Source organism: Apaloderma vittatum, unplaced genomic scaffold (genome assembly GCF_000703405.1).
Source record: "Apaloderma vittatum isolate BGI_N311 unplaced genomic scaffold, ASM70340v1 scaffold734, whole genome shotgun sequence".
Classification (NCBI taxonomy): Eukaryota; Metazoa; Chordata; class Aves; order Trogoniformes; family Trogonidae; genus Apaloderma; species Apaloderma vittatum.
Genome location: NW_009714143.1, coordinates 1 through 26547, shown reverse-complemented (window position 1 = coordinate 26547; position 26547 = coordinate 1). Strand labels below are relative to the sequence as shown.

At 37.1% G+C, this 26547-nt stretch overlaps 1 protein-coding gene across 1 annotated transcript in view; it reads right to left on the bottom strand.

The window, feature by feature from the left end:
* Positions 1-26270, bottom strand: part of RIT2 (Ras-like without CAAX 2) — a 122856-nt gene extending 96586 nt beyond the window's left edge. Inside the window, exons 1-3 of the mRNA XM_009868623.1 lie at positions 26231-26270; positions 25361-25420; positions 4019-4092 (exon numbers count right to left, since the gene is read on the bottom strand). Coding sequence (XP_009866925.1) covers positions 4019-4092; positions 25361-25415 — 129 coding nt within the window. The 5' untranslated portion in view covers positions 25416-25420; positions 26231-26270. The remainder of the gene's footprint in view (positions 1-4018; positions 4093-25360; positions 25421-26230) is intronic.
* Positions 26271-26547: the final 277 nt, after the last annotated feature.

Sequence of the window (26547 nt, the reverse complement as noted above, 5' to 3'; positions counted from 1 at the left end):
ATTAAGCTCGAACTTCAGGAAGAGTGACATTAAGCCCTCTGTGAGGAAAGGGTATGTTTTAGCTGTTGACTTCAATAGGGGTTGGATAAGGTCTTGATTTATTCTGGAGCTGTGTAGTGCAGATAAGAGAGGCAACAAATTCAGAGACACCTACAAGACAAGCAGCTAAATCTAGGATGCTTAGGATTGACAGCTTCTGAAAAACAGAGGTGTACGCAAGTGGGAGGAGCTTCCTATCACAGAGACACGAAGATATGTTTCAGTGATGACAGTCTGCACTGGAAGAACAAGGAAATTTAAAACAGAGATTGTCTTGTATAAATTCAGCTTGGATCTGCAGCTAGAATAATGACAGACAGGCTGCACAGTTTCCTGGGCTGGTGTATCTGCAGGGTGTGGTGTTACTGAGATAGGTTTCTGCTTGCTCTGAGGTCTCTGCACCACGTTTCATTACATGGTTATTGCATGTCACGAGCCTCTAATACTAAGGATGTTTTGGTCCCTTCTTAAAACTCTCCAGCTTTCTCTTCTGTTGTTCTCATTAGCTTTCTCTATTTGTATTATTCTGATTTCTTGACTTACTTTAGAACTAAATATTCTGATAAAATTCATAATGTTGAAAATAAAACCACCACAATTAAGGATGAGATTTTGTTCTACTTGTTTTTATCATTAAAAAATGTGTAAAAACTGCACAGTTTTGAGGAAAGTTTTTCCTAAAAAGTGAATTTAAATAACAAAAGATGATCTTTGTTTAAATTTCAAAAGATAATATTTTCAGATATTTAAACAATGAGTTATTTTTCCTGAATCTAAAAGCTCTTCAAAGGGATTAAACATTGCATTATTTTTTTTTTAATTTTAAAAGAAAATGATAGAAAATAAATTATAACTTAAGAAATACTGATTGTATTGCATTTGCATGGCAAGATTTTGGTGTTGGAGGCCCTGTAAGGGTGGCTTCTGTGAGAAGCTGTTACAGGTTCCCCCCATGTCCAGTGAAGTAAACGCCAGCCAGCTCTAAGACAGACCCGCCACTGGCCAAGGCCAAGTGCACTAGCAACAGTGGCAGCATCTCTGAGGTAAAAGACAAGAAAAGGAAAAAAGTAGTGCAACATCAGCAGCAGCTGAAGAGAGGAGTGAGAGTATGTGAGAAAAACAACTTTTCAGACACTAACATCAGCGAAGAACAAGGTGGAGGAGGTGCTCCAGGCACCAGAGCAGAGTTTCCCTTGCAGACTGTGGTGTAGACCGTGGTGAGCCAGGCTGTCCCCCTGCAGCCCATGGACATCCACACTGGAGCAGATGTCCGTCTGCAGCTCTTGGAGGACTCCATGCTAGACTAGGTGGTCACACCCAGAGGAGGTTGTGACCACACTGGAGGAATATGTGTCATATGAGGCTGTTTAGAGAAGACTGAGGGAAGACCTTATCACTCTCTACAACTACTTGAAAGGAGGTTGTAGTAAGGTGGAGTTTGGTCTGTTCTCCCTAGTGGCGAGTGATGGGACAAGGGAAATTACCTTAAGTTGCGCCAGGGGAGGTTCAATTTGGGTATTAGGAAGAATTTCTTTACCGAGAGGCTTGTCAGGCACTGGAACTGCCTGGTGAGGGAGGTGGTTGAGTTGCCATCCTTGTCAGTGTTTAAGAGACAGATGTGCTGAGAGATGTGGTTTAGTGTTGTTAATAGGGCTATGACAAAGGTTGGACTTGATGATCTTGAAGGACTCTTCCAACCTAAACTTTTCTATGATTCTATGATTCTATGATGATTCTGTGATGATTCTATGATGATTCTATGACTCTATGAAAAATATTAAGGATGTATACCGTGAGGGGGATTCCACACTAGAGCAGGAAAAGAATGTGAGGAGTCCTTCTCCTAAGGAAGAAGGAGTAGCAGAGACCACATGTGATGAACTGACCACAACCTCCATTCCCTGTTCCCCTGCATCACTAGAGGAGAGAAGTTGTAGAAAATTGAGAGTGAAGTTGAGCCTAGGAAGAAGGGAGGGATGAGGGGAGAGTGTTTCAAGTCTTGTTTTTATATCTCATTATACTACTCTGATTTGATTGGCAACAAATTAAACTAATTTCTCCAAATCAAATCTGGTTTGCCCATGCTGATTGATCTTTCACTGTTCTTGTCTTGGCTCACGAGCGTTCCCTCTTTCTCATCCAGCTGATGCGGAGAGTCACAGAGTGGCTTTGGTGGGGACCTGACATCCAGCCGTGGTCAAACCACCGCACTTGTAATAATTAAAAAAAACCCCAACCAAGTAAAAAAAAGACCAAAACAGAAAACACAGGGGCTTCAGTTTTGGTGAGTGTTAGGAAGAAAATAAAATTCTAAATATTTAATTTTATCTCTTTTTTTTATAAATAAAATGAATGTATTAATCTAATAACAAAACTAATCTGAAAAAATTAAAGGTAAATGAAATTATTCCACTTTTTGCAACACATTACAACAAATTCTGTATAGCAATTTGCCTTCTTTCAATCTTCAGCTCTGGATAAGAAAGCATTTTACTTTTTAGCATTTGAACCCTACAAAATAGGACTACAGTGAATATAAGAGTAGAATGATGTAGATGTAGACAGTGAATTGTATTAAAGAATAACACAGGAGCCTTACAAGATTAAACAGCTGGAGACAGAAGTCCCTTAGTGATTGTGTACTAATGATCACACAGCATTGAAGTTACTAGACTCATACATCCTGAGTGAGCAGGGAAGATGTTGCCCCCCCTTCTGCAACATAAGTACGGATATTTTCATACATATTAAACAGCAACTCTGATGTTCTTTTTCCCCTAGCCAAAGCATTCGTGAAGCTATATTACGACTGTTATGCCTAAGAAACTTCTTGGACCTGTTACAATAATAAATTCTAGGTCAATTAAATTCAGAGCTTTTGAGACATGTCTTGAAATTTACCTTAAATTTTCAGGGGAATTAGACTGTTTCACAGGAGACTGAACAGCAAGTCACCAGTTAACTGCTGTGAGTGTGTAAGTTTGGGTCAAGGAAGAATAATTCAGGGCATCTTTTGATTCCTGAAACTGGGTTGAGTTCACTTTGAAATTCACCTATATTTTGTTCACCTGTAAAACCCACGTCACCGTCGCCCTGAACTACATTCAACTTGTATAACCTGATGTCATTCTAACTCCTAGTTGTAGACTGCATTTCTCACCATTTGCAGTGCCCGGCTAAAATGCCTTCAGACATTTAGGAAGCTGAGATGAAGGTTTCCAGGCTTATATTTCCTAAATCTTCTGTTTGTTTGTTCTAAGGATCTACAGTCCATGTTGACTGACTCCTGTGCAAGGTGCTCCTACAGTATGGAAACTCATGACACAATCTTCAAACAGAAACTGACACATACCTCAGGAGAAGATCATCTGCAATATTTTAATTAAATAATAAAAAATTTTGGGAATGGAAAGGGGATGAACTTAGTCAAGCAGAAGAAATTTAATCCCTTCTTTGCCTTACTGTATATGAAATTTAATTCCTTGGCTGATGATCACACATGCATGTACACATTATATACACCCTGTGTGTTCCTTTCAGCACCTTTGCCTCACGGGTGAGCATCTGATGTTTAAGTATGATACAAGGAGGAGAAGGATGGCAGCAAAGTACCTTACCTATAAATAGATCAGAAGATTATTCTGATATATAGAAAAAGCAGGAACAATAAACACATGGGAAAACTCAACAACAGCATTTATTCACTCCATGATTGTGATAGATGCTTCTGCACACAAGAGAAAAGTAAATGTGTCTTTTTTTAATCTTCTACTTGATTATTTTTTCTGTCTCTTTCAGTCAGATACTGAAGTTAAACTATGCCATGGAAGCACTTCTTTAGCCTTCTCCTTTGTTAAGTCCTCCATGTTATTCTGCCATTACTCCCTTTGTGTTTGAATAACTCTGTGACCCATACATCTGAGTTTAAAAATTTTGGGTTTATGTCTGATTGAATAATTCACACTTGGAAAGTACTCACCTGTCCAGCAGTGTCTAGAATGTCCAAATAGGCTGGTTCATCATCAATTCGGACTTGAGTTTTATAGGCATCCTCTGAAAAACACAGTGCAGTAAAACTAAGCATAGGAGTGGCTCAGAGAATGTAAAATGAAATAGCTTTGCTAGTTTAGATTAGGCTTTTCAAAAGCTCACATTTGACCTGACTGTGCTTTTTTTTTCAAGTCAGAATAACACTTTTTAAAATTCTAACATCACTGCAAAGAACCTGCAAAAGGGAGTGATCTTGTCTTTTCTATTACACTGCCTCAAAATAGGAAAGAATTAAATTTACATCTCTTTAAAAAGGTAGCACAGACCATAGGTGGTGTTTAAGTAACAAAACTTCAGAGGTATTTTGCTATTCAGAGCGGTTTTTGGTTACCATAATCACGCTTTCACAGAGCTTTTCCAGCAAATATTTTTCAAGTTAAAGACTGAATGACTGGAATAGTCTCCCTGTAGCTGAAGGAGGCCTCCGGCTCAGACATGTCAAAGTAATTAATTAGACCTCTGTATAACTCGGGAGAGGATGCAAATGGCTTTTTAAAAATAAATTCTGTAATCAGTGTCCTAATACTCATCATTGCTGGGGGTGAAGAAGGAAAAAACTATGTTTGGTGGACTGTTCCCTTAGCTCATGATATCGTCAGCCTGAATTTGGAAAGAGAAAAACAAAATACGTGAACTACTATTTGCATAAGTTGTTTTCTTCACATTTCAGTTTCAACATTTGTAGTTTCTTTCTAAGGTTAAACAGAGTTTTGATGCCAGGCCATGTTTATTCTTGCAATAGTCTTGGAAAATATCCATATTGTTTAATTAAATAACAATGTATAGCAGCCTGAGTGGTTTTGGTGACTGATACGATGTTTTGGCTGTGCATTGAGGCGTGAAGACAAGACAATTGTTTTCAATGCATCTGAGAAGTCTCATTAATCATCATGAGCATATAGTTAGCCCTGTCCAAAGACTCAATCCTGCAAGTCCCAGCTGCCAGAGACCCTCAGGACTAGACTCTCCATAACTATTGCGATAATATTGTGATTAAATTATGGAATTATATTGCAGCTGAAACTCTCAGGACATTCCAATTTTTATGTAATATATATGTTGTACCATATGACTTTTTACAAGATCATATAAAAACATTTTTTCTAGCCATAAAAAGGAAAAAATAAAGCACTCAGATATGAAGAATTCTGGAAGGCTTTAATTAAACCCATGCCTATGATGTCAGTGGCAAGCATTCTTTAATGACATGATCACGTACAGTAATTTCCATGATTCTCCTGCTTCTCTTAGACCTCAGTTCAGCAAATTAATTAAGGACATGCCTCGCTTAAAACAAATACCCAGTCCCATTGATATTAGGATGACTCAGAGGCTCAATCAATTGTATAATTTCTGAGAAAGCCAGAGCATATGTTTCAGTCAATAGATCTCTTTGTAGGGACTGCTATGAAAGACACTCCATGCCGAAGAGGGACCATACAGAGTGAATTAGGCTACTTACGGTTTAAGTAATCTATTATGTCACAACAATGGTATGAGCAGTAGATTTTTTATTTTTTATGTTATTGGTTTGAGTTGAAAGGGATCTTACATATCATTTAGTTCCAATCCTCCTGCCATGGACAGGGATACCTCCTACTAGACCAGGTTGCTCAAAGATGAGTGCAACTTGGTCTTGAGCACTTCCAGGGAGGGAGTTTCCACAGCTTCTCTGGGCAACTTGTTCCAGTGACTCACGACCCTCACAAGAAAGAATTTTTTCCTAATATCTAATCTAAATCAACCCACTTCATTTTGAAACCATTACCCCTTGTCTTACCACTACACTCTCTGATAAAGGGTCCTTCCCCATCATTCCTGTAGCCCTCCTGTAGCCCTCCTTAAGTACTGGAAGACCACTATGAGGTCTCCCTGGAGCTGTATCTAGGCTGAAAAACAGAAAACAAAATATGAAAATATGTAAACTCAAATATGGTATTTCCTTCATGTGAATTCTAATAATATTATAATACATTATTAATGTATTTCCATGCAGATGGGTGCTGATCTGTATTATATTCATGGATACATAATTAGCATATGACTTGAATAAATTTATCTTGCCCTCATGGCTCCACAGCTGGATAATCTAAAGCCAATATGCAGTGGTCCTGTTTCTCTCTTCACTTAGACCAATGTTAACTTTAATGTAGTAACTTTAAAACAGTTAATGCAGAGAGATATTTGCATACATAAGTTTAAGTCAGAAAAAAAAATGAAGCTGGAACCTAGATTAATCCTGTCTTATTTGCTAAGGAAATGAATTAGGAGTTCAGAGTTAAGTTATAATTAAAAGATTCGCTGAATATAAGTCATAACTTTCAGTAAGTAAAGTTAGGATATCTGCACCTAATATCCTGCTGTAACTCCTCCAGGTGCATCCAAATATCACATCACTGTAATCAGTAAAGTTTAAACTGCTAAAAGCTAGAGAAAGGCTATGTTTATATCTCTTTTACTCTGTAAAACTACAAACTTATTGCGTTATTTCATTTATTTTGTTTTCTCAAACTACTGACCTTAAAACAGTTCCAAAAACATCTCAGGAGGGACTATTGTGTGGTTGGTCTTTTCAGTCCAGACAACATATTACACTTTACAGCCACATTAAGGCAACAAAACCCCTGGGATGTGAGAGGAATATGTCAAATGACAACAGAAGATATTTCACTCGAATAACCTGACCTCAGGGGTTCGTTCTGGGTTTAGTGATGATCAAGTCTTTGTCAACGAGTGCACCCTCAGCAAGTTTGCTGATGACATCAAGCTGTGTGGTGCTGTGGATTCACTTGAGGGAAGAGATGCCATCCAGAGGGACCTTGACAGGCTGGAGAAATGGGCCAGTGCAAACTGCAGGAGCTTCAACAAGTCAAAATGCAAGGTCCTGCACCTGGGCCAGGCTAATCCCAGGCACAAATACAAACTGGGCACAGAGTGGGTTGAGAGTAGCCCTGAAGAGAAAGACTTGATGGTGTTGATAGACGAGAAGCTCAACATGAGCCAGCAGAGCGCTCATGCAGCCCAGAAAGCCAACTATATTCTGGGATGTATCAAGAGGAGTGTGGCCAACAGACAAGAGAGAAGTGATTCTTCCCCCTTTTTCTGCTCTTGTAAGACCTCATCTCACTGTGTCCAGTTCTGGTGTCCCCACCACAAGAGGGACATAGATGTATTGGAATGAGTCCAGAGGAGGGCAAAAAAGATGATCTATGTGCTGGAGTACCTCTGCTATGAGGACAGCCTGATAAAGCTGAGCTTGTTCAGTCTGGAAAAGAGGAGACTCCAAGAGGACCTAATAGCTGCCTTCCAGTACCTGAAGGGAACAGAGAGGAAGGCTGGAGAGGGACTTTTTACAGGAGTGTCCTGTGGTAGGACGAAGGGAAATGGATTTAAATTGAAGGAGAATAGGTTTAGACTGGATCTTAGGAAGAAATTTTTTGGTACGAGGGTGGCAAGACTCTGGAATAGATTGACCAGAGAGGCTGTGGATGCCCCCTCCCTGAGGGTGTTCAAGGACAGGTTGGATGAGGTTTTGAGCAACCTGGACTAGTTGAGAGGTGTCCCTGCCCATGTCAGGACTGGATTAGGTGATCTCTAAGGTCTCTTCCAACCTAAGCCTTTCTATGATTCTCTGAAAACAAAGCAGGTAAGTCTTCATCAGGCACACTAACAAACTCAATGTCTAATCTTCTCTCTTTAAAAATTATTCACATTATTACAAACGCAGTCTGGTATATTTATGCTGTTCACAATGTTTGGGTACATTACATCTTTGTTCACCTAACTGATTTATCATATTAGTATAATGTTCCCTTTAAATTTAATTGGGACTTGCTAAGCTACGTGTATCTGGACTTACATCCTACAGCTCTAAGTGATACTTATTAAAAAGACAAATGCCAACTGTCCTTTCAGTAAACCATTGAGAAGATATATAAAAAAGAGACAATAATAATCATACATCAGACGATAAATCAGACAACAACTATATTTCTTATATTAAACTCAGTGTCTTTTTCTGTGAGACTAACTGTAAAGTCCCAGCTTTTGGTTTAGGAAAAATGCAGCAGAAAGTTAGAGTATTATAAGAAAAATCTGTATATGCATTTTATTGATATTGCTGTGCTATATAACAGTGGTTCAAACACAGACTGCAAGAATTAGTGGCTCTTAGGATAACAAAGAGAAAAATGGACCAAAGCCCCCTGCTTCCTTGTAATTTGTATAATATTTGAATACATGAATATATGAACTAGATAGTTAAAATTTCTGGTAAAATTTATTTTTTAAAGAGTATTATTTTCCTTTTTTCATATACAATATGGACTTTGAGAATTTTCTTACAAACACTAGAAAATAAAGATGAAAATAAATAAATAATTCAGCTTAAAAAAGTTATGCTGCTTGGCTTAAATTATTACTGACTGTTTACTGTTTTCCTGGGTGGGGAAAAAAGCAAACAGAGCTCAATCTGTTTTCTGAATGACAACTATTTATTTGTATAACTCTTTTATCCTTTACTGAATATCTCATTTAAACCAAGAAATCATGTTTTTTTTCAAAAGGCATTTTAACTTTTTTTTTTTTAATTCTTTCATTGTTCTTTGCAGTACCATGAATGAAAAAGAAAAATTCTCCCTTAAAGCTTTCATTATATGGCACTTGTTTTTGTAAAATTAATACATCCTCCTTTTTCAGGTTTTCTTTTTTATAGGACATCATTCTGAAGGCAGAAGTACAATAATTAATGCAAGGTTGTGTTGCAATCAGTTATGTTAGCACTGGAGAGGCTAGAATCATAAAAAATATATCAAAGTACTTTTTCAGCTATGAACAGGTATCTGCTTCATGACAAATAGATTTGGATGGTGTACAATTTAAAGGGGAGTTGGAATAAGCTTTTCATCTGCATTACAGACATATTCCAATCCCTGAAATATAGGTCAGCTGCTTCTTCTTCCTTTTGTTAATTCTGCTTATATTCCTTCTAAATAAATAATCTCTTTTCTTCCCTTCTACCTCATCACTTGCGGTTAAAACCACTCAGATTCTCACATTTATGGATGAGTCAAAGATATTTTATTTGGCTAAAGAGATGCAAAACCAGAGGAAGGAAGTAAAAGTTCAACCAGCCACTTCAAGGATTCTGTCTCTGGTTATTCCTGTATGGTGAAGGGGAGCAGGAAATCCATCTCATGGTGTCCTTAGATTATCTGCTACATATACATTTTCATCCAGAGATGCTCCTGAAAGTAGGATGATCATGAATCTTTGGCTGGATGGGCGCTACTTCTATTTACTATTAGTAGTTTTTAAATAAAAAGAGAGTGGATGAAGAGGGATTTAAACCATAGTACCAACCACTACATGTGAACTTCTATTTGAGAGAAAAAAATGGATGTTATAGGAATTCCATAGCAAAATATAGTGGTCTTACAATTTCCCTTTGCATATAATTATCTTCCTGGAGTATGTGTGTTTTATAATTTGAGTGTGCATCGCTATCTGCATTTTGCAGACAGGGACACCAGGTACCATGAGATATGAACACATGATAAGCAATGAATGGATCAGAATAGCAGAACTAACAGATTTGCTTTGTGTTTTGATTGCTTTGTATTTTGTAAATACAAAAGTAGAGATAGTAGTATTCTTTAAAATACAGCATGCAGTACATTTGATATTAGACTAGTAGCTAAGATACTTAAATATCCTACTTCCAGTTGTGTCTAGTGTTACATAATTCTATATTACATCAGCAATTAAGGGTACTCCAGATTATTCTTTTGAGTGCTGCTGCTTTTTATTTCTCAGCACTGAAATGTGTTTGCCACTATGCTGTCCTTTGTTTAGCTTTGTCAAGTCTTTGTCAGATGTTTTAAGTTTTGCTCATTTTTACCCAAACAGGACATTGACTGCTCACACCTGTACAAGCGCTGCTGACAAATAACATGATTCCAGGCAGAAGAATCTTGATGGTGGTTTGGAAAACAGAGGAAAAATGACTGCTGCCCTTTCAAAACCACAGAGAGAAACTCTTCCTTCAGTAAACATACGTTTTAAATATCTCTGCAGTTTCAATGAAAGATAAATAATGCAGTGTTTAATGCAGATGCTACCACTCTACTAGCCTTATTCTTATAAAAAGGCTAGTGTAGACCTAAGGAAAATTAAAATAACTTAAGAAAAAACAAATTATTAGGCATGTTAAGTGTTTATCATAAAAGGAATTCATTATTATTCATTATGTGTTCATTGCATGATGAGAAACACAACACTTTCTAACTTTCAGCTTTCATTTTAGCATTCAAATTACCATAAACATTTTTTCAAGTAGGATATTAAAGTAAGGTCTTGGCCACATAGATCTTCAGAAAAGATTCTGTAATATTGTTTTCAAATGGCCTTGCTGAATTCAAATTTATATTGCTGCTGTACATTCCAATCTTCCTCATTAATGTCAGGTGAATAAACAAATCTTCGTTTCCTCTGCTTAGCCTTTGTTCAGTGTTATGAAACGCTCTTAGTTAAGTACTGTGTTCTGGTTTAGATGTTCCTGTATCTTCAGCAGCACATAAAACCAAATCCTTCAGTGTTCATAAGATAATTCACGATTTCAAGAAGTAAAGATGTAAAAAAAAATATAAGATATTCTATTCTCTAAGCCTGGAAAGGAGCAGGCCAACTCTTAACTTCTAGTTGCTTTTGTCCTTCTGAAATAAATACTGCTGGTATCTCCAATGGAAACCACGAGAATAACTAGACTGTGCCTAGACCCTCAAATAAACTTCCTGCTACTATCAACAAGAAGTGGTATCTAAATACCTGGAGGTGAACAGAGCCTAAATTACTTATTGAGCATCCGGAAATGGTGCAGCATAATAAAGACTTGAGTCCAGGATCAATAAGTTCCATGAAGTCTAACTTTTTGTAATGAATAATCTCCAACCGAGCCATCTTCATCGCCACACTCTTGTCTCACTCTGGCTGCCACTGGCCATGCTCTATCTGTCTAGTTACAATAATAAAACTAAAAGCTTCTCCAGCTTAATGGTCATTCTGTTTGGTTCTCACCTCTCCACAGAGCTCTTCTTTTAATACTATTATACATTTGTCTTAAAACAGCTGCTCTCAAATTAAGTTTCTCCCTCCTGTTGGCCTGCCTAATGTTTTAGATCTGTGCTCTGTGGGGCAAGACTGACAACACCCAGCTGCTGAAGGAGCCTGATTGATTTTCAGCATCGGGTATTTACACAGCAGCTTTCTTGCTGACCCGAAATGCACTCAGTGCCTTCTAAATTGGGAAATGGGTTATCCATTGCACTTTCTGTCTTTTTAAAAAAAATAATCTTTTTTTCTCTCTCTTTTCTTTTCAGTTGTACCTATAGAAATGTACAAACACTACTTCTTCAATGTCAGCTTATTGTTTCATTACGTAGTATCCTTCCATTCTCAGCTGGAAAGCAGAGAAAGTAAAAGGAACTTAATCTCACTTAGTCTGTGGCTGGCACAGAAAAGCGTTATCTGTGATCTAAAAGGTTTTGTGTGAACAGAAATCTCAGTGAACTGAACTTTGAGGCAGTTAAATCTAGTTTGTCTTCTCCCTGGATGTCCTCATTATCATAATGTTTACTATCAGAACAGTTGGAAAACGAGACAATGACCTGGGTGACATTTAAGAAGTACCAAAATCAAGAGTGATTTTTTTGCCCAGTGTTACATGGAGATGTTTTCATCTACATGTACCCATCAAGGAGGCAAAACACAATCTACTACAGAAAATTCGAGGTAAGATATCCACTTTCAGGCAAAGAAGGTGAAATAAATATGGGACGTAAGCTGCCAACAAAGTAAATTCATTGCTATGTTCTCCTGTCGTGCAGAATCTTACACACAGTCAGATCTCTGTCATCAGTTTTTATGTGAACATAACACATTCAGTCTGTATTCAGCAGCAAATGTTTCACAGAAGTCAATCAAAGCCACTACAAGAAACATCTTCACTACTACATGTCCTCCAAACGCTGAAAGCTTGGATGCTTGATAGTTCTTTTACTTCAGTTCTGACTCAACATTCAGATGCAGCAAGTAAACAGATCTTTGAACACCGAGTACTGATATTTATACATTCACTTGAGGTGCTTCATTAGAGAGAAATTAGACACATACACATATATATGGTATTTGAGTTTGGGTTTATGTGTTTGTGCATGTATGTGTGTGTGCAAGTATGTGCATGTACGTGTGTGTCTGTACCTGTGATGCAGAAACATATAGATATAAGACTGAGAGTATCTGAATGTACAAGAAGAACATATAATAAATTAATCCGTATTTGGAGCACCTACAATGCTAAAGCTACTTCCTTAGTCTTGAAAATAATCAGGAACAGGAACAAGTTGAAAATTAAACACATAAAAATCCAATACAAATGTCTTCTGCTATGGAAATATAGGCTATTTTTATACTATTACTCCATGTTTAAAGACTTTATTATCTGCAACATTTTGTTTTCTAGTTGTAGATATGCCTTTTCACACTTAAAATGTAATTAATAACGAAAGTAACTTGCATGTTCACAGTAATCCATGAAAAACAGAATTGTTAAGAGTTCTCATCAAGTCCTAACTACAGTTCATGTAATCAAGATGAAGTGTAGAAAACAATGTTACTCTCTTCTTTATTTCTCATGCATGTATGGATGGAGACCCTGATTGCATTCTTATGTAACAACCAATTATGAAATTTAGGAAAACTCACTCTGCTCTTCTTTAGTCCTTGTACTGCTGTCTTTCAAAAAGGCTAAATTTTTCGTATAACGTGCCTCATCCATGTGACTAAGATTCTTTGGGTCACAAATATTTTTCTCAGAACCAGTTCTCAAAGAGAAGATACAGTTTCTTACATATGTTAACATTTTTGCAAATCAAGGCTAAAGATAGCTCAGATAAATCTTTCCTGTATCACTTGTCTTTCTGTTAGAAACCACTTGCAATATAGATAACTCTACTAATATTTAATAAAAGCGTATCATTACTTTTTCTGCTTCCAGAAAAATGTCATTTACTTCAAAGTTGTACATGAACAAAGTGAACAAAGTAGTCCTGTTTAATCAAAACACGATAATTAACAGGAATCCAAGTACCCTTATATTGGGGAACAGGAATAGCAGGTAGTAATTTTACTATTCTTTCAAGTCTGTGATTCTACTACTGAGTGGGAGGATCTGACAGCTACAAATTCACTTCTTGTCATTTCAGGGGGAGTAATTAACAAGTTGACTACATCTGTGTGGCTGTTAGCATGGATGGGGTCTTGGATTTAGCAAGGTGTAGATGGCTGCTGGCTGCCATGAAAGAAAGGTTAATGGAGGCATTTATCCTGAGATGAAGAATTTTGAACTGAATGTGATCTATCACCCACCTCTAGGTAAACATAACATAAGTGTCTCTTCAAATCTCAAAAATGATTTAAGGAATAGTTTTTACAAATTACAATATATAGGTAAGCAAGTTTTCCACTGAAGACTCTTTTTATAGCTTGCAAGACTCTTATCTCCTTCTAAATTCATGATCCTAATCATAATTATCATCACTGAGTGTGGGTTGTGACAGCTGTAACAGAACCACTGGGCTAAAGTAGAAGAACGGCTTAGGTATTCACTCCAATTTCAGTCATCTAATTGCCAGGACCTACAAATCTCTGTTGCCGCATAACATGATATTCTACCCTGTTTCAGTCCTGAGGACCTAGGCTTTCCTTACATCATTTCACATTTGAGAACATTATTCATCTGACTAAGCTGAGATGCAGATGTTAGGGTGAGACAAATCATGCTGTAGAACTAGTTTTGGGTTAGAAACCAGAATCCACATGGGACTTCACTGTGATTTATAGTTCCGCATAAATATATAACTCTCCTGCCTTAATGTCACCAGACAAATGGACACTTTGCTCACACTTAAGGTAAGAACCTAAGGATAGGTCAATGTTTAGAGTGTCACTGTAAACCTGAAGGGAAGCCTGAAGAACTGGAATCTGAGAATAAGCTCGTCTGTGATAAGAACAACCCTTCAACAAATTTTGCCATTTCAGTTTATTAGATGGGTCCATCAGAGACTTGGTGAATCAAAGAAGGGGAAATGAAGATTACTGGATTGAGAGGAATCAAAATCATCACTTACTGAGACAGATGTCTTCTGCCTGTATGAGGCTGATATGAAAAAAAGTAGCCTATTTTGTGCAGAGAAGACAAAAGTTTTTCAAGAATGATTTGTATTCTTGTCTGACTGTAGATTCTGAATGTTGTAGATGTCATTATGAAAGTATTCTAACGAAATTGTGTCATATTACTACTAATATTAATATTGGTAAAATATCATGATAAAATTCTTTAATATTGTCACAGTTATGAGAAAAGGTGTGAGTTTTTTCTCAGATTTCAATCTCACTGATCTGTGCTTAAGAATAACAACCACAGAGTAACACTGTACAGTTTTGGGATAATTTCTTCTCTCCATCTAGCAGATATACAACTAAACTTGGAGGTTTCTATGAGAAATAGAATATATACTGTGCATTGATCATCCGTTGCTACTTTATTCAGTGGAGAAGATAGCTAACACAGAAATATGTTTTACTTATAACACAAAGAGAGTTAACGGAACATAGAAAATAATGAACTTGAATCATTAACAGTTAAGAAGTATTGGTGCTTTTTTGCACATGAACATGCAGCATAGGACTCTCATAAGAATGCATGAGAGAAACAATTTTCTGTCCTGTTCCAGCCCTGGTGAACAAATATTGGGCAGAGATGTTTGAGAAATAAGTAGAGTTGTTCATCCTTTTGTTTGCTTTCTGAAACAAGGGAGACAGGGAAATCAGACTACTGGCCAGATTATCAATTAAGGTCATTCAAATTAGATAAAAGCTCCAAATGAGAGTGTAAAGAGTAGAGCCATAGATCAACGGTCCATCTAATCCATTTTCCTCTTCTGGAGAGTGACCAGTAGCCCAGGGAATCCCCGATAATGATTTCTGCTTGTTATATTTTCTCAGCTTCCCTTTATTTGCATCTCAAACGCCATTCTGAGCTGGAACAAGAATTTTTGATTTTAACAGCCCTTGATGGATAGTTTTCTCTACAGTAGTTTACCCAAATGGTTTTTGAATCTTCCTATATTTCTGGCAGAGATCAGATTGGGTAGGAATTTTGGCTCATGGAGAGATGCCTGAAAGTGACTCTGTGTGAGATGGTTGACTTGGTTTTCACACCTTTCCTGTACCAAGATCTCTTTTGCTCTCTTTTATACTCTCATTTCCCTATATGTAGCTTTTACTATCCCTTTTGCCACTTTTTGAGCTTACAGAACCACTTTTACTGAAGTGATCACTCTTGTTAACGGGGTAGACAACTATTCTGTGTAGGGGGTAGCTTAGTTTTCTTCTGCATTACTGTTAAATCAGCTTGAAAAATCGTCTTATGAATGCCAGAGAGTCAATAAGGCTGGAAGAAGGGCAGAGATGAAGAGTGGGCCTTCCTCCCTTTCCACACAAATGAGTTGTTAGATTTATCTCATCTTGTTTCACAAAACTACTGTCTGTTGCACAACTTCCAAAGTCTGTTTCTAGCAGGTTCATGCACCATTCCTTGTTCATCGCTTAGGGTAAAGAAATAGCTCTAACCCAGGACTCCTCTATGTATTATTTCCTTCCCTGAGACTTCACACTTGTAGGTCTAGTACAGCTCTGGCTGAAGGGAATCTGCCAGAATAAATTCTAAGGGCACAAGTGATGGACATAGACAGCCAACTGTATTTCCAAGACGAAACTGCAAGCTTAAATACTCTTCAAGGTGTTCTCCAAACTTTGAGCAGGTGTTTGGTGAAATGATGATGGAGAAAATGACAACTAGCAGAACAGCTCTCTGAGCCACCTACTTCCTGCAAAGATACAGACTACATTTGCTTGTCTGCTGTTGTTTATATCATGACTAGATTAAACTACTAGATTAAGAACTGTTTCCTGAGTCTCTGAAAATGCTAAGCGACAGTGAGCTGTCACCTGGTGTAAACAGCCCTCAAATTATTGCATGATGAGTTGCATTTGTAAGAAGTTATGAATGTGACAAAGCAGTAGCAGACACTAAGTGAGTGCCCAGGATTTTAGAGGTGATTCATCTTGAGTCTGGACAGGGAAATTTAATTGGTTGCTTTGGTTATTTCTTACGTGAAGTCTGCAAACTCTTTAAGACTGACTAATTGGCTTATCAAAGTAAAGTCCCGAGAAAGAGAGTTAGAGAATATAGATCAGACTGAAACGTTGAGAGATGGTCCAAATATCATTAATCTGTTCTTTTAATGGAAATGGAAAAAAAATCTTTCCCAGCGAAATAGGATTTTTTTTTGTTTGTTTAATCAAACTCTTTCCATCCCAGAGAGAAAGATCTGCTATGATTTTCCAGGCTCCATTCTCAATGGCTTCAAATAATTTTAATCTCCCTTCACTGCAGGATATAACAAGTACTAAGCAGAAGATATTTTTTTGCCTCACCGAAATCTAAACTAACTGAGCAGCTTAGGCACTTTTTGCATTAATTCCCTACATTACTCCGTCCTTTTCTATTCATGTGTTGTGTGGTTGGGTTTTTTATAAGTCTTACAGTGGGTGCACCTATGCTGTTAGACACATGACAATATTCTTTATTTGCCACCTTAACAAGGATTTTGCATGACAAGTCTCAATCTTGCATTCTTCTCCCTTCACTGGAGAGGACATTCTCCTTCACTGGAGGACGTCTATCCAGATGCTCTGAGTGACAAACCCTGAAGGCCCTTGTTCTGACAAGATTTTGGGAAAGGCACTGCAATCCAGCTTCAGGCACCTACGTTTAGACAGCTACAGAAATATGTGTTTACATGCAAGGTAGGTATCTAAAATCCCGTTAACACTTAAAGAAAGCATAGATGCTGTTCAGTTGACCATAAATGACTCCTGCTGTTTTATACGCTTTCAGGAATTCTGTCTGGCTTTCGTTTACTGGACTAGAAGGCTCTTATGATCCACAGCTTCCCACTCGCTGAGGACAGATGATGATGATGCAACACCTGTGGGAGATCCATAGCCTTCTGGACCAGGATCCTGACCCAAAGCAGGGCACTGTAGGACAGCTCAAATAGCTCTTGAAGCCTGTAATAAGGGAAGTGAGCAAAGAACTATAAAAATCTCCACTCCTAAATCTGCTTGAATCACACATAACTGGAAGCTAGATACACAGTTCATGAATAAACATTTAAATTTAGGTGTCTGAATTTGAGGTTTACTCCTAACACAATAGACATAATCACTTTTTGTTCCTCTTAATGATATGACTTAGTGGTGGACCTGACACTGCTGGGTTAATGGTAGGACTCTATCTTAAAGTTTTTTTCTAACACAAACAATTCTATGATTCTTTGTCTACATATGTAAAAATGCTTTATACCAAAACTAAGTATTATCCTCTTAATATGACATATGATGCAGAAAAGTACAATAGATAGAAAAATGAAAACTAATAATAAAACATAGGCATAAAATATGGTTCAAATACATACACCAGTATTCTTACATATTCTTCATTTCTCAATTTAAATGATGATAAATATGAACACATAGACAATTTAGCTATGTCTACACAATCAGCCTGAATGCCCTTCAGGACAGTCTTTGGAGACAAACTGCATCGGATTCAGATAATTTTATACAAGTTCTTTATCCAGTCTCAGATAAGGCTAATATATAAACATGGAAAGACGAATGGAGGTGGTCATGACTATCTAGAGATTGATCATATGAATTTCTTCAAGAAATAATAATTTTGGACCTCAAATCAAGTTGTTGCTTTTTCAGTCTTGTGCAAATATTTTATTTTCTATAGAAAAATGAGAATGAGAATAAAATGAGGGCTGAAGTGTACAAATGTGCATGTTTCAGATAAGAGTAGAAATGATCTAGAAATATTTTGTAACCTAAAAGCTAATTTGAATAATATTTTGTGGCAAAATACCTGTCTCTTCACTAGTAGTTGCGTCCCATCTCAGTCTTCTTTTACACTGTAATTACTAATGAGTTTGCATTTCCTTTACTTTATCCTTATTCATTATTGTATGCTAAAACCAGATGTAATATTCTTTATAACATAGGCATTTTTTGATATGTGTGATACAACCTTAGAATATTTTCAGTTGCATTTCATCTTTTTTTCACCCACAATTTCCACCATCTTATTAAAGACAAGATTAAATGTGTTTTATTTGGTGCATTGGTGAATGCATTACTTCATTAGGAAACCTCATGGAAATTCATGTGCTTAATGCTAAAGTGCCTCCCATCCCACACCCATTTCAATTAAAGTTTGACATTGACACAGCTTTAATGCCCTCAACTGCTCATTTGACACAATCTCATGCAGTGATATCTCACCAAAACAGGAAGCTGCTTTCACATCTCGTTTGCATTATGTATTCATTTTAAGATTAGTCACATGGTTAATGAGCATCTTGGAGGCCGTCCAGTTTGCTACACGATGTCATGCTTCCTTTCCTGCCACTCTGTTTGCATTAACTCTCTGTGATCTTGCCAAAGACTGTACAGACTGTAAATTACTCTTATCCATTTGTTCCAGAAAGTGATCACATCCACTGCCACTTGCAAATTGTTCCCATTGTTGACTACAATTAAACATTAAATGTGTGCTGAAATAATTTCATTTTCATGAAGTGCTAACCTCTGAAATTTCACCCACATACAGTCTAATACTAAAAGAACTTCCTCCTTCCCCTCCTCATGTACTTACAATGCTAACATGCTTCTGTATCAAAATTCTGAACTACGTTTGTGGCAAGCCTAAAATACAGTCATCGTTCCTGCTTTATCTTGAAATGGCATTAAACTCTAAGTGACGACATTAAAATTAGCACTTCAAGTAGCATTTAACTTCTTAATCAATGTTTAAATTTTAAAAAAAATATTAACACATCTATCTGTGTATTTTTGTGCATGTGTATTTATTTATATCTATAAATAATGTCTGACATTTGAATTTCTTGAGCCCTTACCAGTTTTTTCAAACTAAGACAATCAGCTAAAACAAAAGACAATTTCATACACCAAAAGGAACCCCTCATTTTTTTTGACATTGTATGTCTGAGCTGTACTGTACTGAGGACTTCCCTGAACAAATTTCTATTGGAACACAGATGGAACATTTAAAAAAAATAAATAAAAAAGTAGCCTCTTCCTTCCAATAAATCCATACTAGTTTTTAAAAAGTCCTGAACTTTAAAAAAATGCTGGATTATTCATCAAAATACCTAGCAAGTTCTTCAAAAATATAGGTACTCATTTTATGACCTATAAACACTGAAAGAAAAACATGTAAAGAATTCTAAATCTATTTGCATAGCTTTCAGCAATAAAATTATCACATTTGAAATATATGTATGCGTGACATACACACCTATAAGCACATGTATCCCATAATGTAACAACTGAAATATCTTTTTAACAAAAATTCTGCATCATCTCTCAGCAGCAGCAGCTTTCTGTGATCAAGATCCCCTGCAATATTTCAAAAATCAGTGGATAACAGAAAAAAAAAATAGGCACAAAGCACTATTACATTTGGATTGTGTATTTCGACTATACTGCTAGAGATATGAGTCACTGTAGAAAAGGAAAACTCTAATGCACTGGTAATGTGATGTCAAACCACAAAGAAAAGAAATGATAGCAAAAATCCCTGTTCCTAGGGACTATCACCAAAAAAAATGAAAAATACTGCCTCTTTCTTTTTTTTTTTTTTTTAAAAGCTATGTGGTTATTACCGTACAATGTTTAGGATAAATTCCAGACTGTGTGTTTGGAGAGAAATAGAATACTAAAGTAAACACACAGACTCCTCGGTATTCTCTGGTCAATAACAGTAAACAATTTTCTCCGTAGCCACATGTCGGACTAGACAAAAGAAAAATACGTTCTCATATTTAGACACTCCTTAAAGCTCTCTGTCTTATCAGTTTACAAATTAAGTGTAAAATAAAAATAAAATAGAGAAAAAAAATCTCTACTTAAAATCTCCAAAAGTCTATTACCTATGGGTATGCTTCTATGGAGCAAGAAATAGGCCAGAACATAAAATTTGTTCTTTATACCAAAATGAAAATCAAACTTCTTAGGAAATCAAAACATTTCTTAAGACTCAAAGGATTTGGACTTTTGTGAAATTAAATATGAAAAACAGTTGGTAGTCATTTATTTTTAAGTCAAAACCAAAACTATTGTAGATTCCTTGTTTCAAGTTTTTTGGTGCGTTCCTGTTTGATCATACAAGATGGTTTTGTTGGTCTTTTGAATGGACTGAACATGGTTTGTTTCTGCTTTTCAACTAAAATATCACACAGATTATATTGTTCCTATGCTCCTGTGCTTTTGAAATGGTTTATTGTCCCTCGTTTTCTTTACCTGGATGCAAATACTTTTCACAAGAACCTACAGAAATGAAAACCAGCTGAAATTATTATTCCACTTCCACGTCAATGACTAAAGCGAATAATGAAAAATTAAAATGTACAAAGCCAACCTCTAACATTCTGTGATTCTATGATTCTGTGAAGTGATTATTAACATTCAGTAGCCTCAGGGGTCTTGAAATTGATAGACATCTGGATTTAAAGAAAATTATGTTATTTATGAAGGCCTCTCCATTTCACAACCTTCTGCCCGTCCGTTAGGAAAACTCTTAAAAAAAACCCATCAAACACAGGATGTACAGTATCATTTCTGTCAGCACTGCCTACTTAAATCATGGCTAAATTTGCACAGTTAAATATCATGGTCATTGCTTCCACAATTTCACAGAAACATGGAGAACGGAGCATCTAGTACAAGAACAATAGGAAAAATCATTGGCGTTTATGTCGTAGCTTGAGTTCACCTTGTTGGGAACAAGAGCTACTCAGGCCCTTGCTCATCCCTGGCCTCCTTCCCTTTAGGGATACGAAGGAAGAAAATTCTAGTAAAGAGGCTCAAGGGCTGGGATTAGGACAAGGAGGGTTCCTTCACAACTTATGGTCACAGTAAAAAAAAAATAGAGTAGACTTGGAGATAAAGCGTAAATTTAATTTAACATCACCAGTTATCAATTAGATAAGAGTAGGATAGTGAGAGAAATAAATAAATAAATAAAACCAGATCCTAAATACACTTTCCCCCTTCTCCCGGCTACATCCTTCCACCCATCCAGCCAGAGGTGTGGTGTGATGTCTGTCCATTACTCATTGTCCATGGCAATCCTTCCTCCTTGGGAAAAGGACTCTTCACAGTCTTCCCCTGACAATCCTTCCCCTCCTTGTGAGTCTCTCCCATCAGCGTGGAACCCACGTGCAGGTTGTCGTGTCCTCTGCTTCAGCACAGGTGCTCCTCAAAGTCACAGGTCACTTCATGCACATCCTCTGCTCCTGTGTGGTCCCCCTCTCCCCTGGCATGAGGTATTCCACCTGCTGCTGTGTCCTGGACACTCAGCTGCTGTCTATCTCCTCAGTTTAGCATACACTCAACATTCTGCCATATCAGCTCAAACTCAAGGAAATCTGTGTACTCTTCTTCCCCACCCTGTGTCCTTGCTGATGGCATGGTTTCTCTCTTCACCCACCCAATCCTCTCCAAAACAAAAACTCCCCAACATGAAAGACATGACAAGAAGACGAAGAGACAAGGATGCTCACTCAACAGGTTTCCCCTCTTAAATACATTGATCAGGGAGGTGCTGACTGGTCTAGCCTTGGCCAGAGGCAGGTCTGACTTTTACCTGGAACTGGGTGAGGCTCTGGAAATTTCACAAGGAGCTACCCCCACAGCCCTTCTCCCACTACCAAAACCCCTGCCAGGTACAAACCCGTGGCAATTTATAAGATTCTTATGTCCGTGCAAAACAATAGAAACAACAGATCTTAATTAAATTCAATATACACTCAGTAAGTTGGTTATTACTGGAAATCTATGGATTAGCACTTAAGCATAACTTTTTTTTTCTTATTTTCAAAGAATATCACCCTCTTAGTGACACTTAAAGAAACTGCTGATCCTTTAAATGTCCAAAGACAAATATAACCACAAGTAGACAGAACAAGTTATTTCCAGAGAAGTACAGTAAAAGCAAACATCAATGTACCCAGAGAAGTTCAGGACAGCTAATGGGTTCCAGAAACAGGACACAAATTGCTGAGGAGTGCAGGTAGCCTAAAATCTATGACGCAAAAGGAAGGCGTTGTACTGAAATTCAGGGAGATCAGTGTTCTCAGACAAACCTGAAGAGCTCCACTCAACCTACCATTTTACCAGTCTGACAGAGTGAGGGTATATCTCATATGTGGCCTGACTTTTTTTCATCATTATCTGCTGCTTGGCTACTGTGAGAAACCATATTCTGACTAGACAGATTACTAGTCTGCCTCAGCATGATAACCTCCACCTGACACCAAGGGTATGTTTATGGGTAGCTCCTTGCAACCGTTGAGGAACAGCCTCTCGTTTGACAGCTCCTGGAATGAGCATATCCTTGCCTCTGGATATGTTTTTAGGCTGAAGGATAATAGTTAAAATACACCTGTCAGTGAATGTACAAAAACCTGAAAGATTAATCCTGTAATTTGAGACTAGGGCCTCAAACATAGTAAAAGCAATCTCAACAGCACAAACTTTTTCAGTGCACTGAGAGTTTCAAACGTGTTTGTTTGTTTCCACAGATCAGGTAACAAATGATTCCTTCCACTTGTTTTTTGATGTTAGTGTCCAATTTTGAGGGGTCATACCACAGATTTAGTCAAGAGTAAATGTATGTACTTACCCCAAGACTGTACTCTGCTGTTTAGTTCATGTTTTAGAGCATGAATAGAAATAAACTTTCTCAGGATGTCCTCAGCATCTTCTGAGAGACAGAAGTGCTGAAGAGATGAAGCGTAAAGTCATACTTCCAGTTCTGCCTCTAACCAGCTGTGTGAGTTTGAATTCAATATTTCTTTTATTTGCTCTCTATCTTCCTCTCTCTTCTCCTGTTTTGTGTTGGTTTCACTGAGAAGAAGCCATCTCTTACTCAAGGAGACCTTCATCATTCCTGCCCTATGTGCTTATAATGCATCATAAGCTTTCCTTCTATTTATGGTTTCTATTATTCATATTGTGGTAGTGTCTAGAGATCTATAAGTTACCACTATGACAAGAAACAATATATGGATAAATACAGATGGCAGGTGGATAGTTAATAATAAAGATGGTTGTATGTATATAACTTAATGTTGTCAGTGATTATTTATGTTGTTCTTTTCCAATTAGATCTAATCATTATTTTTATTTTCTGAATGCAACAAATGAATTTGCAGCAACTTCACAGTAGTTTTTACTTCTTTATAGTTGACACATTTAATTTTTATTATGTAATATTTTAAAAGGTTATAGAATTACTAGTGATGTGAACAGTTTATGCATATTTTCTTTTCATCACTAAAATACCACAGTTTACCAGAAGTTACTATGCAGGATAGATAGAATACAATAGATATAATAAATTAAAATAAATACTGAAAAATATCAATTCTACTTAAAAATACAGTTATTTTATAGAGGTTAAACTTGAGTCTGAAATATTTGAAAATTTCAAAGATAAAAATTGTTTTGGTTTAAGGAGTTAGCAGTCTTTGTAAATGTTAATGTTTTTAGTGCCTCCTACTTAACCAGGCCCAGATTCTTCCATCTGCTCCTTGGTGTAACTAAATATTACACACTTGCATTTCCCATAAATGTAAGATCTTTTTAGCATAAGTAAATAACTAATAAAGCCACTCTTAAGATGAATAAACATTCAATTCTACCGGTCTCTACATGGATGCCACATACATTTTTTCCTACACTCATTTATATTAATAATTATAGAACTGTCAAAAAGATGCCTAACAGTAGGAAAGAAAAGGCTTTTGACAACTATTCTTGAGTCATAGAATTGTTGAGGTTGTCAGGGACTTCTGCAGGCCACATATTCCAAACCCCTGCTCAACCCTACCTAGAGCAGGCTGCTCCGAAGATGGATACTCCACAAGCTCTCTGGTCAAACTGTGCTGATGCTCTCCTGTACTGTGGAATCCCACAGCTAGACATAGTACTCCAGGTATGGCCTTAACAGTACTAAGTAGAGATGGGGAGGACAACAGAATGACAGAATGGTTTGTGTTGGAAGGCACCTTAAAGATATCTTCTTCTAACCCCATTGCCATGGCCAGGGTCACTTTCCACTAGACCAGGTTGCTCAAAACCCCATCCAAACTGGCCTTGCACACTTCCATGGAGGTGTCTGCCACAGGTCCTCTGGTCAGCCTGTGCCAATGTCTCACCACCCTCATAGGAAAGAATTTCTTCCTCACATCTAATCTAAATCTCTTGTCTTTCAGTTGGAAACCATTACTCTTTGTCCCAGCAGGACATTCACTGATAAAGATCACCTCCTTTAGAAGGGGTAAAATCATCTGAAACGTTTTAATGAGACACAAATTTTGCCACAGCTTTTTTGAATTAACTGATTTAGGCATAGAAATCCAATCAGAATTCATTCCAGATCTCTTTTCCAGATCTCTTTTCCAGCTCAGACTGTCCCATTGAACTCCAGCCATATATAGCCAAGCAATGGTCAACATTTAAAATGTATTTCAGTCTATCACATGTGAATATTTATCATTACTTAAGTTTATAAGACAGGTAAACCCAGTGGAGTTAGCAGAGTACATGACTCCAGAGCACAACTCTAGTGTATTAACTTCAGAAGTCATCTGAATTTTCTAGAGAAAGTCAACCAAGAATTTCACAGTGGCAAAAAGTACTAAAATAACAAAAGTTTTAAAAACACACTCCAGACTGGAGTTTTTACTTTATTTTCGTATTTTGAATGACTGCTTTCCATCTTGTGACATGTTTGTTTTGTATTCTGTGATTATAATTGCTCAAAAACTAATAGTTATATAGCATGATACCAAATATACTGCTGAAAGAAATTTTGCTTTTCAGGAAGAAATAACTGTGATATGATGATGACACAATTTAACCGTCATCATAAAATTAAGGTTTAATACAAAATTTACAAATCTTGCTTCTATGTAACTCTTACTTAGGAGCAGCGTTTCACTGTAGGGTAATCCTGAATAAGCAGAGACTAAAAGAGATGAAGAGAATGATCTTTACTCACCTATAGTTGGATCATGATAATCGGGGAATCGATGGCTTATGAACTGCATTGTCATTGCTGGAGAAAGATAGATGGAAGAAATAATAATTTATTACTATCTTTAAATGACAACAAGGAAAAGAGCAAGCAGTGAATTCATTCATCCAAATATCAGCTTAGAAAGTGAGTCAAAAGTCCATTTTACAGCTGCAGGAATACACTAACATTACAGTGACAACTAAGAACTGATAGATGGAAAAAATATGAATTAAGCTTCTGTAATTGTCTCAACTTCTTCCTTTTTAAACAGCATTTTACCATATTAAAATGTTACAAATTTTTAACAGTTTGTAAATACTGTCAATCTGTTATTGTATATAGATGGAAAACTGCCATGAAAACGTCATATATAATTTATAAGGTTGATTTATAGAAGCTTTCATGATGTTACAAAATGCCACTAACTGCAGCACCTGATTTGATTTCTGATACATTTTAAGAATACCTAACTGATTAAACTTGGTGCAGCTGACAAATGCTTCTGTTAATTACCTAGAGCTTGGTTTCTTCTGAACACATTGATGACCAAATATTACCAGCTTTCAGAAATTTTAGGACAGTTACGTGATTCTTTATGAAAATTGTTTTACATCATTTAGAACAAGTGATCCTGGAAGTGAAATTCCACTTTATGCAGAAAAGCAGAAGCATTCATATCCTGTCCAACCATAGGTCTCAAACATGACATCTAAAGCTCATGGACTGAACAACTGTGAAAGTAAATTTGAGTATTGTCCTGGGTTTGAGCTAAAGCCCAGTCCTATTTAGTGATTTTACTTTTCAGTTTTAGTCTCTTCTAAAAGGCTGCACTTTCTGAAGTCAGCAGCATATTTTCGTAGACAGTGCCTGCTACTAGCAGTGATAACACCTGATGTTTACAGTTACTGCCTGGGACTGGGATGCAGACAAGCTCTTGCTTATACTTATTCCTACAGTGACCAAGGCCACTGCTGACTCTTGTGTGCCACGCTGGGGGTGCCGGGTAGTAAAGGGGGGTCACAAGGAAGTAAAAGGTTGCATGTCCGGGGGGTAACAGACAGAACAGGTGACCAACGAGAGTATTCCATTCCACATACGTCATATTTAGTATAAATTGAGTGATCAGGAGCGTTTCTACCCTCCTTCTTTGCCCTCTCCTGCAATGGCCG